This window comes from Megascapheus bottae, chromosome 17 (assembly GCF_031878675.1).
Source record: "Megascapheus bottae isolate mThoBot1 chromosome 17, mThoBot2.hap1, whole genome shotgun sequence".
Taxonomy (NCBI): Eukaryota; Metazoa; Chordata; class Mammalia; order Rodentia; family Geomyidae; genus Megascapheus; species Megascapheus bottae.
The window spans coordinates 5,602,813-5,618,469 of NC_143525.1; the positions used below are offsets into that span (position 1 = coordinate 5,602,813).

Consider the following 15,657-nt stretch of genomic DNA (forward strand, 5'->3'; position numbering starts at 1 on the left):
TGCTTCCAGTTGGCCTCAGCTAATGGAAGCAAGATTAGGGGCAAAATGTTGACAGATTTACCCATCATTCTTCCCTTGCTTCAGCATATGTGGAAACCGACCTCTACCATGACCCACTTGTCTTTGCCTCCTGGCAGCTGTGCTCTAGGTGGTCTTCCCCTCCCACCTCCCAGTTCAACGAAAGGGCAGGAGTGACTTGAGGTTAGGTCATGAAAGGTATGCAGGCTTTGTGGATAAGCTGGCTTCATGGTATGATGTCCAGCAGTAGACTCCCGCCAACAACCTGTAAATGTGCCATTTTGGAAGTGGCACTGCCAAGCTCTGTTTTCCTTTTCTTTTTGGTGCCAGTCCTGGAGTTTGAATTCAGGAGCTATTCCTGAGCTTTTGTGCTCAAAGCTAATGCTCTCCCACTTGAGCTATAGCTCTACTTCTGACTTTTGGGGTGCTTGACTGAAAATAAGAGTCTTACAAATATTCCTGCCTGGACTGGCTTCAAACAGCAACCCTCAGATCTCAGCCTCCTAGGTAGCTAAGATTACAGGCATGAGCCACCAATGCTGGACTTCCGTCAAGCCTTCGGATGCTTAGTCTTCACCAATGTCTTGAGACAGCCTCGGTAAGATGTCTTGAACTCCTAACCTAGAGATTGTTTAATGAATGTCTGCATTTTTATTTTTTTGCCAGTCCTGGGGCTTGAACTCAGGACCTGAGCTGAGCACTGTCCTTGGGCTTTCTCAAGGTTAGAGCTTCTACCACTTGAAACACAGCACCACTTCTGGCCTTTTCTATGCATGTGGTATTGAGAAATCGAACCCAGGTCCTCATGTATGCTAGGCAAGCACTCTACCACTAGGCCAAACTCCTGGCCCCTGTCTGTTTTTTTTTTTTAATTGTATTTTATTGTCAGGATAATATACTTTTTTTTTAATTAAATCTATCCATTTTGAGATATGGTGTCTTGCTATGTTGTCTAGACTCACCTCAAACTCCTGGACTGAAGTTGCTCCTCCTGTCTCAAGCTCCCAAGTATAGCTGGGACCACAGGTATATCCCTCTGTGCTTGGCTCAATGTCTAAATTTTGGGGTGACTACAAAGCTATAGATAAGACAGCAGCTTCTTGGAGAGCTGCATTACCCTGGCTCCTATATTACACAGTTTCCTCTGTTGTCGCTGGGGTACTAACAATGCCTACTGCTGGCGTCTTTGGGGTGTCTTCTTTGTTCCTGTTGACTTATTTTTGTGTCCTCCAAAGCCTTTTTTTTTTTTTGTCATGCCTGGGTCTTGAACTCAGGGCCTAGGTGTTATTCCTGAGCTTTATTGTTCAAGGCTGGAACTCTACCCCTTTGAGCCACAGTGCCACTTCTGGTTTTCTGGTGGTTAATTGCAGATAAAGGTCTCACAGACTTTTGTGCCTGGTCTGGCTTTGAATCGTGATCCTCAGATCTCAGCCTCCTGAGTAACTAAGAGTTTAGGTGTGAGCCACCAGCACCTGGCTCAGATATAGGCCCGGCTGGCCTTGAACCTCAATCTTCTTGTCTGCCTCCTACATAGTTGGGATTATAGGAGTGTAGCACAACACCTAGCTAATTTGGATCTTAAATGTTCCTCAACAGCCCATGTGTTAAGACTTTGTCTTCAGCTAAGTGCTACTGGAAGGCAGTAGAATCTTTAAGAGGTGGAGTCTAGTAGGAGGTGTTAAGTCATTTGAGTGTGGCCTGTAAGGGGATAAAGGCACCTTAGCCTTTTCCTGTTTTGCTCTTTCACACCTGCCATGAGACAAATGTGCCATAGGCTCAGAGCAATAGAGCCAATCAATTATGCATTGAAACCTCCAAAACTGTGAACTCAAGCAAACTTTTCCTGTTTTTAAGTTGATTCTCTCAGCAATTTATTATAGTAATGGAAAGCTAATGAAAGCAATAAGAAAGATAATTTCAGAGACTAGTGAGTATGATAGGAAATTTAAGGTGGAAAAATAGAGGGCAGAAGCAGTGCATGGTTGAGAAGCATATGTACATTAGGTAGGTTGGTCAAAGAAGACCTGAGAAAGTTAAAGAGGATGTTTAGGCCAACTAGGAGATGGAAACTCAGCTACAGGAGGCTTGTGTTGTTGGAGGTGGCTGTAAAGTCCCTAGATAGGAAAAGATGTGGATGTGCCAGGAACAGAAATGTGCTGTGTAGCCTTGAAGAGAATACAGGGCCAAGAATGGTAGAGATGAGATGAGAGCTGGAACTGCCTTTTAATTTTTCTGTGGCTCTGGGGATGAAACTCTGTGCTTCACACATTGTAGGCCAAGGCTCTATGTCACAGTCCTGTGGTTTAGGTTTTATTTAAACTACAATACCACACTGAAGAATTTTCAGCAAGGTCTCTGTATAATCCAATTAACCCAGCACTAACGAATGTTCTGGCTGCTCCCCAGGGCATAGGAGGTGGGGAGGTGGTGCTGATGCTTGGAACCCAGTTGGATGCTATTTTAGTTAGCCTTGGAGACAGGATGTGGCTGTGAAGGGGAGGGAAGAGGACAGGGACAAATAGGCAGGTCACTAAGTATGGCTCATTTCAGTACTGTTCTCATGCTGTTGGGACTGGCTCTGCCAGTCTCATGGATTTTTCTGCCTCCTGCCCTGCAAAAAAAAAAAAAAGTTTCCTTGGACCTTAACATTTATATTTCATCCTCCAGAGTAGGTAGGATTACAGGCACCGGTTTAGCTTGTGTGTGCTAAGACGCTGGGTTTCAGAGCCACAGTGCCACCTTGAGGTAGCTGCTCCCTTATCATTTACCACCTTGGCTCCTGTGCATGGGAGAGCCCATGTGCCAGGTTCATCTCAACAAACCTTTCAAACAACTCAATAGGAGAGATGTGATTTTTTTGCCTATTTTTTGTATGAGGGGGAGTCTTAGATCATCTCTCTCAACTGGAGGCAATTCAATCACTTGCTTTAGAAAAGGCAGAGGTCTGGCACCTGCAGGATCTCTTATAGGCCTAGCTTTGGTGCTTTTCTGCTTTTCAAGACTGGACAATGTGTTACCTGAGTGAGAAATGGAGTTGCTGCCAGCCACGGTTGGTTTCCTGTGGCTCTTGGCATCAATTAGCTCTTCTCTCCCAGGCCTCCAGGTTCCCTGTCTGCCAATCCTCATTACTGTCTCATATTTGAGCCCAGTATCCCTGCCTTCTGTTGATGTTGGTTGGCTCCCAGCAACTCACAGCCTGCTCTACCTCAAGGTCTTGCAAACGCAGGCAGTTCTAAGAGCCTCTAAGAGAAGATCCTCAGACAAAGCCACAGACAGAATCAGCACCAGGAGCCTCCTTATCCTGGAGCAAAGTTCCAGCTCTTTGAGGATCACAGTCTGTCATGGTCAGATCTGTGCTCTGAAAGGTGCCCACCTCACACCCCAGGACCTGGCTGGCCCTACCGGCTTGGGGCAGTGGATGTAGCGTGCCAGGCTGATGATGAGGTCGTGTGTGATGGGGTCCACCAGGTTCCGGAAGCTGGCATAGCGATACAGAACGTCATCCAGTGAGGTTGACTCCATGCCCAGGTCCTGCAAGAGCAGAGGATGCCCAGAGGTCAAGTGCCATCCAACTCACACAGCCCTGCCCAGGAAAAGCTGGTGCAGCCTGGAGGCAGCTCAGCCTCTGCCAGAAACTAGGCAAGGAAGTATCTGGAAGACAATGGGATAAGCCCCAGCCTGGTTATCTCTACTTGAGGAAGAAGAAGGACCAGTATCTGCAGGCCCCAAGCTTTATAGTTCCTGGCTTGTGAATCTTTCCCAAGACAATTTCCCCCAAGCCTCACCTCCGGCTTCCCCAAGGATGTAACCAAAGATAGCAGGCTTGGAGCTGGTGATTGCTTATCTCCAGGGGCCAAGTTTGAAACTGACCTTCATAGGAGTTTTACTATGTCCCTTGTCTTGTCAAGGATTGCTTATTGACCTCTTTGTATTTTTTTTCTCCCTCTGCCTGTGAGAACTCAGATTGCTGCTTCTGTAGATGACCCAATCTCACTGTCCCTTTGCCTTGAGGTGTCTGAGTTGTGGAGTTCTAAGGTGAAGCTTCCAGGTGTCTGCAAGAAAACCTCAGCCTGGCTCTCTGAGAGGGTATTATGCAGGGCTCCAAATGGGAAGGAAGGGGATGGAGTGCCAAGTGGGGCACTTGGAAGAAACCCTAGAACAGAGGTTACTCTGGCTTGAGGAAAGACAAGCATTTAGGGGCCCCCAAAATATGGTACTGCAGCACTTGAGGAAATAGGACAAGTAGGAAGGCCTCCCTAACCTCCTGTGACCTTCTTCTACAGTGATGGCTCATGATCTCATTCCAGGGAAGTCCCCTCTATGACCAGAGGAAAGAAGTGCCTTTCTTCTTCCCTTTTTTTTTTTGGTTGGTTGTGGGACTTGAACTCTGGGCCTGGGCATTGTCCCTGAGCTTTTCAGCTCAAGGAAAACACAGACACCAAGAAGCATCTTTACAAACTTGTTAAATTTCTCCATACGTATTATCACTAAACTGAACCTTTCCCTCCACTTAGACTTTTGCACACCATCCATAAAAATGTACAGATTTCGCACCAGGCACTGGTGACTCGTGCCTATAATCCTAGCTACTCAGGAGGCTGTGATCTGAGGATTGAGGTGTGAAGCTTGCCTGTACATGAAAGTCCATGAGATTCTTTTTTGTTTGTTTGTTTTGCTAGTCCTGGGTTCTTGAACTCAGAGCCTGGGCACTGTCCTTGAGCTTTCTCAAGGCTAGCACTCTATCACTAAAGCCACAGCACCAGTTCTGGCTTTTCTGGGTACAGAGGAATCAAACCCAGGGCTTCATGCATGCTAGGCAAGTACTCTACCACTAGGCCACACTCCTGGCCCCTGTGAGATTCTTCTCTTCAATTAATCACAGAAAAAGCTGGAAGCAGAGCTGTGGCTCAAGCAGACTGCTACCCTTGAGAACTCAGACCCAGAGTTCAAGTCCCAGGACAAGAAAAAACATCAGAGGGCCGGGAGTTTGGCCTAGTGGTTAAAGTGCTTGCCTAGCATGCATGAAGACCCGGGTTCGATTCCTCGGTACCCCACATACATAGAAAAAAGCTGGAAGTGGTGATGAGGCTCAAGTGGTAGAGCTCTAGCCTTGAGAAAGTCCAAGGACAGTGCTCAGGCCCTGAGCTCAAGCCCAGGACTGGCAAAAAAAAAAGAAAAAAAAAAAAAGAAAAAAACATCAGAGATTTCTGTTTCTTTGGATGTTTATTTGCAACACTGGGGAATGGAACCTAATGCCTCTACCATTGAGCTACACACCTAGCATCTCTGACCCAAGTCTTTTATTTCTAAGGCTCTCTCATGGGGCTGGGAGTGTGGCCTAGTGGTAGAGTGCTTGCCTAGCATGCATAAAACCCTGGGTTCAATTCCTCAGTACCACATATGTAGAAAAAGCCAACCAGGTGTGGTGGCTCACGCCTGTAATCCTAGCTACTCAGGAGGCTGAGATCTGAGGATTGAGGACAGTTTCTCCACTCCCAACACTTGTATTTCCCACACTTGGCTGGCGGGAACTTGACGAGAGAGTCTCTGCTTAAATGAAGTAAAGAAATAAATAACTTTTACCTATTCTGGAGTGTTGGACTAAACACTGCAAGTTGCTGGGCTCTGGGCAGAGAATGTGGGCGTGTCTGGCTGGGTTCCAGAAGAGGTTTTCCCCTGTTATTGGATGCGGTAGTCTCCATTATTTCTGAACATCTTTTCCTATATGATTCTCAGAAATCCTTGGACTGTGGGCTGAGAGTGTGGCCTAGTGATACAGCCCTAGCCTAGCATGCACGAAGACCTGGGTTTGATTCCTCGGTACCACATACACAGAAAAGGCCAGTGGTGCTGTGGCTCAAGTGGTAGAGCCCTAGCCTTGAGGAATGCCCAAGGACAGTGCTCAGGTCCTGAGTCCAAGCCCCAGGGCTCGCAAAAAAAAAAAGAAAAGAAAGAAAGAAAGAAAGAAAGAAAAAAGAAATCCTTGGAATGAAGGAGGCAGCTCATTGGTATTATAATCTACAGATGGAGAAATAAAGGCCCAGACAGACTAACTTCTCTGTCACTTTTCAGGTATGCTGGGCTAGGAGCAGGGCTAGATCTTAGCTTGGGTCTGTTTTAAGGACTATTAATACTGAAGGAAGGGCTGGGATGAAGTGCTGTGTTTTGGTGGCTGACATTTTCTTTTTTTGTGGGTCTTGGGGCTTGAACTCGGCCTGGGCACTGTCCCCGAGCTCTTCAGGTCATGGCTACCACCCTACCCTTGAGCTAAGCCCCACCTCCCGTTTTCTAGATGTCAATTGGAGATAAGAGTCTCAGGTCCTTTTGTGCCTGGGCTGGCTTTGAACCTCAATCCTCAGATCTCAGCCTCCTGAGTAGCTAGGATTAAAGGTGTGAGCCACAACACCTAGCTGGCTGACCTGTTTTAAGAGCAAAGGAAGAATGGATTTGTGGATGGATCCAGAGGGGCTAAAATGCCATGTCCCTTTATCCTGTGAAGAGCTCCATAGAACACACCTAGAGAATTTAGGAGATATTTTGCTCTTGGCCTCTTATCACAGCTTCACTCTAGCTTCCACAAGGACATCAAGGGGCCAGTATGAGGAGCTCTGTTTCACTAGGCAGGAATGAAGCTTACAGAACAATCTCTGCAGCTGCTATAGATTCCTGCAGAGCTGGGTGCAGCATGGCTGAATGGCAAGGGCTTTTGAGCACAGGCCACCAAGTTCCAGGGCTGGGTCCTGTGCAGAACCAAGTACAATGCTGGCCATGACCTCTGTCTCCAACCTGTCTTGTTTAGTCCTGAGTCCTAGGTCCTTGAGGCAAGCTAGCTAACATGGTTGAGTCTGCTTTCTCCTCTAAAATGGGGAGTGACACGGCCAGCATCCAGGTGAGAAAAACAGAACCAAATAACATGGGCAAAGCCTCTGGGAGGGATGAGTCCCCATCAGTGACGACATTCTTCCTTCCTAGAGCCCCTCTCACTCCAGGCAGTGGTATTTGAGCTCTTTCTGAACCATGGATTAATCTCAGAGTGTGTCAAAACCATAGACTCTCAGGAAAACACAGATGTCAGGGCAGGCCAGGGACCTTGGCACATAAAGTCCACCGTGATTTTAGGGTCAGGTGGGTATATTTGGATTGTGTGAACACAGACCCCCAGGATACACACTATTAACCCAGGCAGAAACAATCATCTTGCCCATGGTAGGAAGCTCAGAAGGCAGGAAGGCTGAAAGTGGAAGGGTGTGTGTTATAGGTCTCAGAAGACCTGTGTGGTCAAAGGGCCATGGCCCAGCATCCGCTTCCCAGCCAGACCCTGCTTGTAGTTCAAGGCTTTCCCTCCTGGGGACTGGGAGATGGGGAAGGAAGGCAGATTTACTGGGTGAAAATAGGGTGGTGATTGATTCCCACAGCCATTTTACCTTTTCAAGACCTTTCTTCTCCCTTTTTCTTTGCTCCTTCCCTCCCTCCCTTTCTCTTTCGTTTTAGGCAAGGCCATGCCCAGGCTCACCTCAAATTAACAAACTTCCCTCTGTCTGGGAATCAGGCCTGTATCCCCACGCTTGGGCTTAGGGTTATCTTTCCTTTAGTTTGACTTGTAAGCTGGTTTGCTCCTCTGTGTATTTCATAGGAACCTCTGTCCCTCCCTGTGTGTTCTCCTCCTTTATGTACCTGACACATATTGAACTCAGCCCCAGCTGGCCTCCAACTTAGTCTAAGTCTGTAGATAGGAGCTCTTCAGGGAGAGCTTGACATCTATATTCTCGTCCATGAAATGAACAGGTATACTCCAACAGTAGCTATAAACTGTGTTCCAAGTCTGGAGATGGCAGATGGGGATAGTGGTGGTGGGCAAAAAGGATTCCAGAGGAGCCCTCAAGATTGTGGGAACTGGCTCTTGGCAGGGATGCTTTTGATTTCAGACAAATGAAAAATCAATCAAATAACTAGTTGCCAAAGAAAACCTGGAAACCTCGATTAGGTGATTGCTCAGATGTCTTATATTCCTAGCAGCCTGCCCATCCTTCCAATGCGCCCCCGCCCACACCCTTTTGCAGGTCCTGGGGCTTGAACTCAAGAGCCTGATCTCTGTCTCTGTGCCTCTATGTTCAAGGCTAGCGCTGCACCATGTGAGCTACAGTACCACTTCCCTTACTGCCTTTTCTGAGTGTTTTACTGGAGATAAAGAGTCATGTGGACTTTCCTGCTCAGGCTAGCTCTGAACCATGATCCTCAGATCTCAGCCTCCTGAGTAGGTAGAATTACAGGTGTGAGTCATTGGTACCCAACTAGGTCCCTCATATCTGCTGATCTTTTCCATTCTGGAAGGACCAACAATTCTGGCTAATCAGGAGCCTGGGCAGGTCTAAGAAGATGCAACATGCCATAACCCTCTGCTGTCACTAAGGTGTTGGCAGTGGCTTTGACTCTCTGGTATTTTCTCTCTGGCTTACAACAGTTGTTTCTTAATGGAGGGAAAGTGGGAAGGAGGGGAGTCCTCTAGAAGTGCATGCTTTGGGGAACCAAGTCATAGCCAATGCCTTCCCTTTGGGTGGCTCTCTCAAAGGTTCCAGGACAACAGGAAACAGATAGGCTAAGGCTATTTGCTTCCTTTATTGCTTTATTTATTTCAGCTCCTTCTATGTGCCCAGAATACTGTGTTCTTTAGGGTACCTCTTGGTCCCAAGGTCCTAGGCATTCCTATCCTCCTTGGTGTCCTTTTTGTCTCTCCCCAAAGCCAGTTTATTGAAGAGGTGGTACAGGACCCTCAGGAAGTCTCAGGGATTGGTAGCCTGGGTCACAGACCCTTGCTGCCTCTGTACCAGTAGCCCTCTGGTGCCTGCAGGAGGGAAGCTGAAGAATCAAATCTACATATGGCCCCCATGCCAACAAGGTTGATTTGCCTTGCAAAGCAGGCAGCACAGAGGAAAATCCCATCTTCCTTGTGATTCCAAACAGTACATCTCTGGGAACGGTCAGAGTGTGGGCTTATTGTCACTGAGCAGGTGGCTGAGTCAGAGCCACTGGGGAGTTCCATTTAGAGGGGGTGGCTGGTCTGGGCTGATCTGCTCTTTCCACTAGCTCACTTATGACATAAACTTGGGTACTCAAGTGGAGGACTTGCTGCAATGAGAGGAACAATGGGGGGGCTAGGGCTGAAGACTGACAGGAGAGCTCAAAATACCACTGCTCAAAGCCGCCGCCTTGAGGAAGGCCTCAAGACACTTTGAGGGCTCTGCTAGGGCCTCTTCCCAGTGACAAAATCTATAGGCTGCTGCCTTTTCTACACAGACACCCAGCAAAACAATCTGCTTTCAAGATTGAATGCAGAGGCAGCAAGACTTCTAGGAATCCAGGCATTACAGAGACAAATATGTCAAACAATGCCCTTCTCATACACTTAGTTTCATTTAGAAAAATGCAGCAGTTTTGGTAAAAAATGTATTTCATCTACATGTTTTTATTAATTGTTTTCAATTAAAAAACTGCTTTAGCCAGGCACTGGTGGCTCACACCTGTAATTGTAGCTATTCAGGAAGATGAGATCTGAGGATTGCAGTTCCAAGCCAGCCCAGGTAGGAAAGACCATGAAACTTTTATCTTCAATAAACTATGCAGAAAAAGCCAGAAGTAGCACCAAGGCTCAAATGGCAGAGTGCTAGCCTTGAGCACAAAGAGTCTCAGGGACAGTAGTCCCTGAGTTCAAGCCCCAGGACTAACACCAAAAAAAAAAACAAAAAAACTTTATTGAGATGTAATTCAGGCACTAAAAGGATAGAGTCTGGGGATATACAGAGCTCAGGGGTACCTTGAGTGCTTCTTTGTGTGTGATACCTAGGGTCCATCCCTAGCACCCCAAAAAATTAAGAAAAAAAATCAAACCCAATCATTTCTAATATATTCACAGATTCATGAAACCATCACCACAGTCAATTTCAGACCATTTTCATCTCTCAAGGAAGGTACTCCACAACCACTAGCTCATTTCCTGTTGTTCCCTACTCTGCCAGGCAGCCCCTTCTCTATTTCTGCCTCTGTGCAGTTGCCTATTCTGGATTTTCATCTTATCTAATGGTAATTATACAGCTTTTGATTAATAGCTCCCTTCCCCTTATTACTGCTATTTTTAAGTAAGCAAATAAGCCATTAAATCTCTTTGTTTCAATTTTTAATATATAACTAGCATTAGGTATGACCTACATAAGGGAAACTTCTTTGAAGCCCCATAATTTTAAAGACTATAAAGGGATTCTGATACCAAAAAACATTTGAGCCAGTAGGATGCAAAAATGTGTTGCTGGTGGGGGGGGGAGGGAAATGGGTATCAAGACATGTGAAAGGGTATCAATGTATATGAATTAATGCACCTTCTATCTGGCAAATATCATGTAACCCTTTTACTAATTACAATAAAAATAAAAAAAAATGTGTTGCTGGGGAGAAGGTGACAGAAGCGTTTAGCATCCCAGGCCTTGCTTCCCTGTGGACCTAGCTACCTCTACCTCTACCCTTCCCCCCACCTCTTTTCTTTTTTATTGTAGTTAATAGAAGGGTTACATTATATTTGCAAGATAGAAGGTACATTACTTCACAAACATTGCTACCCTTTCTCATGTTTTTGTCCCCATGTCCCTCCCCCCACCCTCTTTTCTTTTCTTTTTGTCAGTCAAGGGGCTTGAACTCAGGGCCTGGGTACTGGCCCTGAGCTCTTTGGCTTCTGCAAGGCAAATACTCTACCACTTGGAGTGACAAGTCCACTTCTGGTATTCTGGTGGCTAACTGGAGATAAAAGTCTCACAAACTTTCCTGCCCAGGCTGGATTTGAATCCTCAGATCTCAGCCTCCTGAGTAGCTGTAGGCATGAGCCACCATACACTCTTTTTCTGTAGTGAGGCTCGTGGTCTAAGTAAGCAGAGCTCATGTGGTGATGTTGAGGAGTTCAGGGGAAACTCACATCCAAGATGGTTTCTGGAGGAGAAGCAACACTGACCCAAGGGACTGAGCCCTAGACTTTCCAGGTAGTGGCATTATGGGAACTGAAACCCAGGAAACTGACCTGTCCCTAATCTATTTTTAGTAGCTATTAACAGATTACTCAATATTAGATAATTTATTTTTTAAAAACTTTATATTGTTCATTCATGGTTCTGGAGACTGGAAATTTCAATATTGAGGACCACATGTGGCTAAAGGCCTTGTGCTGTGTCCTTCATAGCAGATGGTATCAGATGGAGAGAGTGCAATTCAGGGTGGTGAGCTAGAGTGTGCAGAAGACATTAGGGGACAAAGGAGGTGACCCATTTTATAACAACTGCTATTGCTCTCCAGAGAACACATCTATTCCCCTGAGAACAAATCCAGTCTCGTGAGAAAGCTCTTGCACACAGTCTCCTGAAACTGCCCGCTACACAGGCATCCAAACTTCCGACCAGAGTTTCTGTAAGGACAAGCCACCCCTGAGCCACAGTACTGACCTGGAAAGAAGCTGTGGTGGGGTGTCTCAGGGAAGTTCAACATTTGCCTTTCATAGCCCTGGTAGGTGGATTCGGGAATTTCAGATTCAGGTTACTGATGTGATGATTGTTTTAAATGCAAAAAAAAAGTCCAAAGAGATTTATATACACTGACTTTTCCTGTTTACTGCTGCCCTGCTAGGTTACACCCACATGTTTACTTTGTATTCCTGACTGGCTAGGGAGTCTCAGTCACCCCCACCTGCCCTCCCCTACTCAGGAATGAATGAAAGATGGTTTATTTTCTTTCTTTTCATGCTGGTATCAGAGCTTGAACTCAGGACTTAGCTGCTATCCCTTAGCTTTTTCACTCAAGGCTAGCGCTTTACCATTTGATCACAGCCTCACTTCCAGACTGGATAGGAGTCTCACAGGCACTCCTGTGTGACAAGCTTGGAACTGTGATCCTCAGTTCTTAATACTCCTCCTGAGTAGCTAACAGCAGGCAGGAACCACCGCGCCCAGCAATGGATCATTTTTGAGCTCTAAACTGAAAATTCCTTTATGTTGAAGTCACAACTTGAGACAACTGGGCTCAATAGAAGCTCCTCAAAATGCTATGCATGCTGCTGGGCTGCCCTCTGGTATTTAGCAGTGTAGGTGGCATGGAGGCTGTTGGATATTTCTTTAGTTTTCCAATCCCACAAAGGCGATCTTTGCCACTAAACCCAAGCTACATCTCTTGAAAGATCCCAGCACACCTTTTCCTTTCTAGAAACAATAGTCAAACATACACAGTAGCTAACAGTGAAGTTGGTACCATTATGACAATCTCCCCAAGCCATCTCCTCCCAGTATCTCTCCAACTACTGTCTATTTCTCATCTCCATCCTACGAATCCTTCTGGAGCTCAGGTCTTATGTTCCTAATACAAACTGAGTCTTTCTGGCTAATTCAATTCTCAGATCCAAAAAGTCTCCTCCCAACCTCAGAAAACTAGAATCAGCCAGGAGGTAATGAAACAGATAAGGTGGTATGGCGATTGCAGAATGGCACAGACATTGCTCAATCCAGTTACATAAAACTCAGCATTTCTACCACTGTACATCCAAAAGAATGAGACATAGGGCTCAGGTAATACGTACATAGTTGGACTCCAAGCAGCATTCTTCACTATGGAGAAAAGGTGGAAGCAACCTGTCTACTGATTGATGCATGCATAAACAAAGCTAAGTGTGATATGTACACATTATGGGATATTACTCAGCCTTAAAAGGGAGGAAAGCAGACACGATCTCCAACATGGATGAACCTAAGGGCCCCAGCAAAATGAGCCAGTCGAGACAAACACAGTGTGATTCCACTAATGTGAAGCCTCAAAGTGTAATCAATAAGGACAGAGCAGAAAGGTAGCTGCCAGTGAGCTGGGTGGGGGGTGGTGGTAGAAGAAGTTGCTGCTTTAATGGGAATTGAATTTCAGTTTTAAAAGATGAAATCTTTTACAACATGGTTGTAAAAGCTGTTTGTACAGGGCCGGGAGTTTGGCCTAGTGGTAGAGTGCTTGCCTAGCATGCATGAAGACCCGGGTTCGATTCCTCGGTACCACATACATAGAAAAAAAAAAAGCCAGAAGTGGTGTTGAGGCTCAAGTGGTAGAGCTCTAGCCTTGAGAAAGTACAAGGGCAGTGCTCAGGCCCTGAGCTCAAGCCCAGGACTGGCAAAAACAAACAAACAAACAAACAAACTGTTTGTACAAAGTGGGGTGCTCAGCCAGGTGCGGTGGCTCACACCTGTAATCCTAGCTCCTCAGGAGGCTTTAGTATCCAAGCATGACAAGCAGGGGAAAGAAAAAGAAAGAAAGAAAATGAAAGTCCAAAATGCTTGCGGTTTCCTCAGTTCTGTGTTGGACTTTCATTTTCTTTCTTTCTTTTTCTTTCCCCTTTTCTTCATGCTTGGATACTAAAAAAATTTTTCTTGGGCCAGGAGGATGGCCTAGTGGTAGAGAGCTTGCCTAGCAAGCCCTGCGTTCGATTCCTCATACCACATACATAGCAAAAGCCAGAATTCATGCTGTGGCTTAGGTGGTAGAGCACTAGCCTTGAGAAAACTCACAGATAGTACCCAGGCCCTGAGTTCAAGCACCAGGACAGGCCAAAAAATATTTTTTTTTCTTCTTAAAAGATAGGCTGAAAGCCAAGTGAGTTGGCAGCTCACAATCTATAATCCCAGCTATTCATGAGGCTGAAATATGAAGATCACATTTCAAAGCCAGCTCAGGCAGGAAAGTCTGTGAGACTCGTCTCCAATTAACCACTAGAAAATGGGAAGTGGTGCCATGGCTCAAAGTGACAGAACACTAGCCTTGAGCAAAAAGAGCTCAGGGACAGCTCCCAGGCCCTGAGTTTAAGCCCCTTGACTGACTCCCCCCCCCCCCCCCCCCGCAAAAAAAAGGCTCTGGATTTCTAGTGATCTCCTGCCTCAGTGTCCATAGTATGTAGGACTACTACTGTGTCTGGCTGGTTATTAGAAAATTTCATCACAATGTACAGTACTGTTTTTGTTTACTTCCCCCCTGAATTTATCTGCAGAGAAGATGGATAGGTTGGGGTCCTCTCATTTCTAAACAGCCATCTTTCAGTCAGTATTTTACTAAGAAAAACCAATAGCAGCTCTCAGTATCTCAGTATTTATCTTTTCTGGGATTTTTTCCCCCAATAATACACTCTATTGGGGTTCTCAGGACCACCTTCTATGTTGATTTCACATTTTAAGGGAGCACTGCTACTTGCTGGCAGCATTTCATTTCCGCACAGTTCTTATTTTGCTCATTAATCTCCCTTTTCATCTCCCCTCTGTTGGCTTTCTTTTCCATCTCAGCGTGGCCTCTTTTTGTGGCCTTTTGTTCCTTTCCCATTGAGTTCATTTCTTTGGGATCCTGCAGTGGATCAGTCTCAGAGGTCAAGGTTCAGATACCATGATATTTATTACACATTTATGTTTCTCCTTCCCCACTTGCTCACTCTTGAAGGGGTGGTGGTGGAGGGAGACCAGGTCCCCTAGCATGTCCTTGTCCTCTTGGCTGTTTCTTTTAGATGAATCAGCCGGCAGGCTGTAGTTTGCTGAGGAGTGCAGCCCTGGGTCCAGTCTCAGGCATTACTGTGACCAACCTTGAGCAGGGTCTTCTAGGCTCACTTTCACACCTCCTGGACTCTAATCTGTGGGAGTTTACAGAAATCTACAATGGTACCTCCAGGACGTTTCTTGTTCCTGGTTAAGCCCACCAGCCCTGCTTCCTCATGGGTCATCCCCTCCCTCTTCCTTTACTGCCCAGAGGATCTCTGAGCTGCTCTCTTGGGATGAAGGCAGGGGAGAGATGGAATAAGGGCTTAGAAGCTGAACCCCTAGATCATCACCCTATTTGTCTGAGGTTAGGAGATGAAGTATTGAGAATGAGAGATAGCTGCTTCCTTACTTTCTTTGTGCCCAAAGGAAGCCTGGATCAGTTGGTTGGTTCTTGGATGAGCCCCACATGTGAAGAGGAGGCTCATCTCAGATTGCCCATCTTTATTCTCACTGTCCTCAGAGCATTCATCTTTTCTTGAGGGGTGTCTCCTGAGGAGTGTGGGTGGGTGGACTGGGAGAAACCACAGAAGGGGCTGCCAGGCAAGCTCTATTTTAACCCCCCTCTTCCCTTTGAAACCCGAGGTTTCAGCCCATGCCCTGCGGGGAATGAGCTGGGAAATGAGCTGGCACTCACTCAGTCTTTCCTCCAGGCGTGACTCCACAGTTTCTGCATCAACCAGCTGGGGAAGGAGAGAGGCAGCTGGCTCTGAATATTAACTGGCAAAGGTAGACAGCCTCAGTATTGAAATCTCCAGGGCCCGAGTTTGCAGAGTTGCTTAATGAGGTTATAATCAAACACAGCCCACCAGAAGGAAATTAATTGGAGTCCAGAGGGTGAGCAAGAAGTGGAATGGGCTGCCTCTGCTCCCCCCAGAGAGACCAGTCTAGGGAATACCCTTTGGGTAGCAGCTGGGTGCCTGAACTCTCATCCTTTCCCTATGACATTCTGTCTTGCCTTCCAGGGGGAATCCCAAGGGAAGTGAGGGAAATGTCAGGTGCTGTTAGGGAAATACAGCTTGAGGAAGCCGGCAGGGAGAGAAGTGGGGACAGCTCAGCTAAG

At 46.4% G+C, this 15,657-nt stretch overlaps 1 protein-coding gene across 2 annotated transcripts in view; it reads right to left on the bottom strand.

Moving 5' to 3' along the window:
• The window catches only part of Lrrc75a (leucine rich repeat containing 75A), a 40,237-nt gene that overhangs the window by 6,694 nt on the left and 17,886 nt on the right, over nt 1-15,657 (bottom strand). The window contains exon 2 of one of the 2 annotated variants that reach the window (XM_090349512.1): nt 3,421-3,549. The exons of the other annotated variant lie outside the window; for it this stretch is intronic. Coding sequence (XP_090205638.1) covers nt 3,421-3,549 — 129 coding nt within the window. The remainder of the gene's footprint in view (nt 1-3,420; nt 3,550-15,657) is intronic. 2 annotated transcript variants of the gene reach the window in all.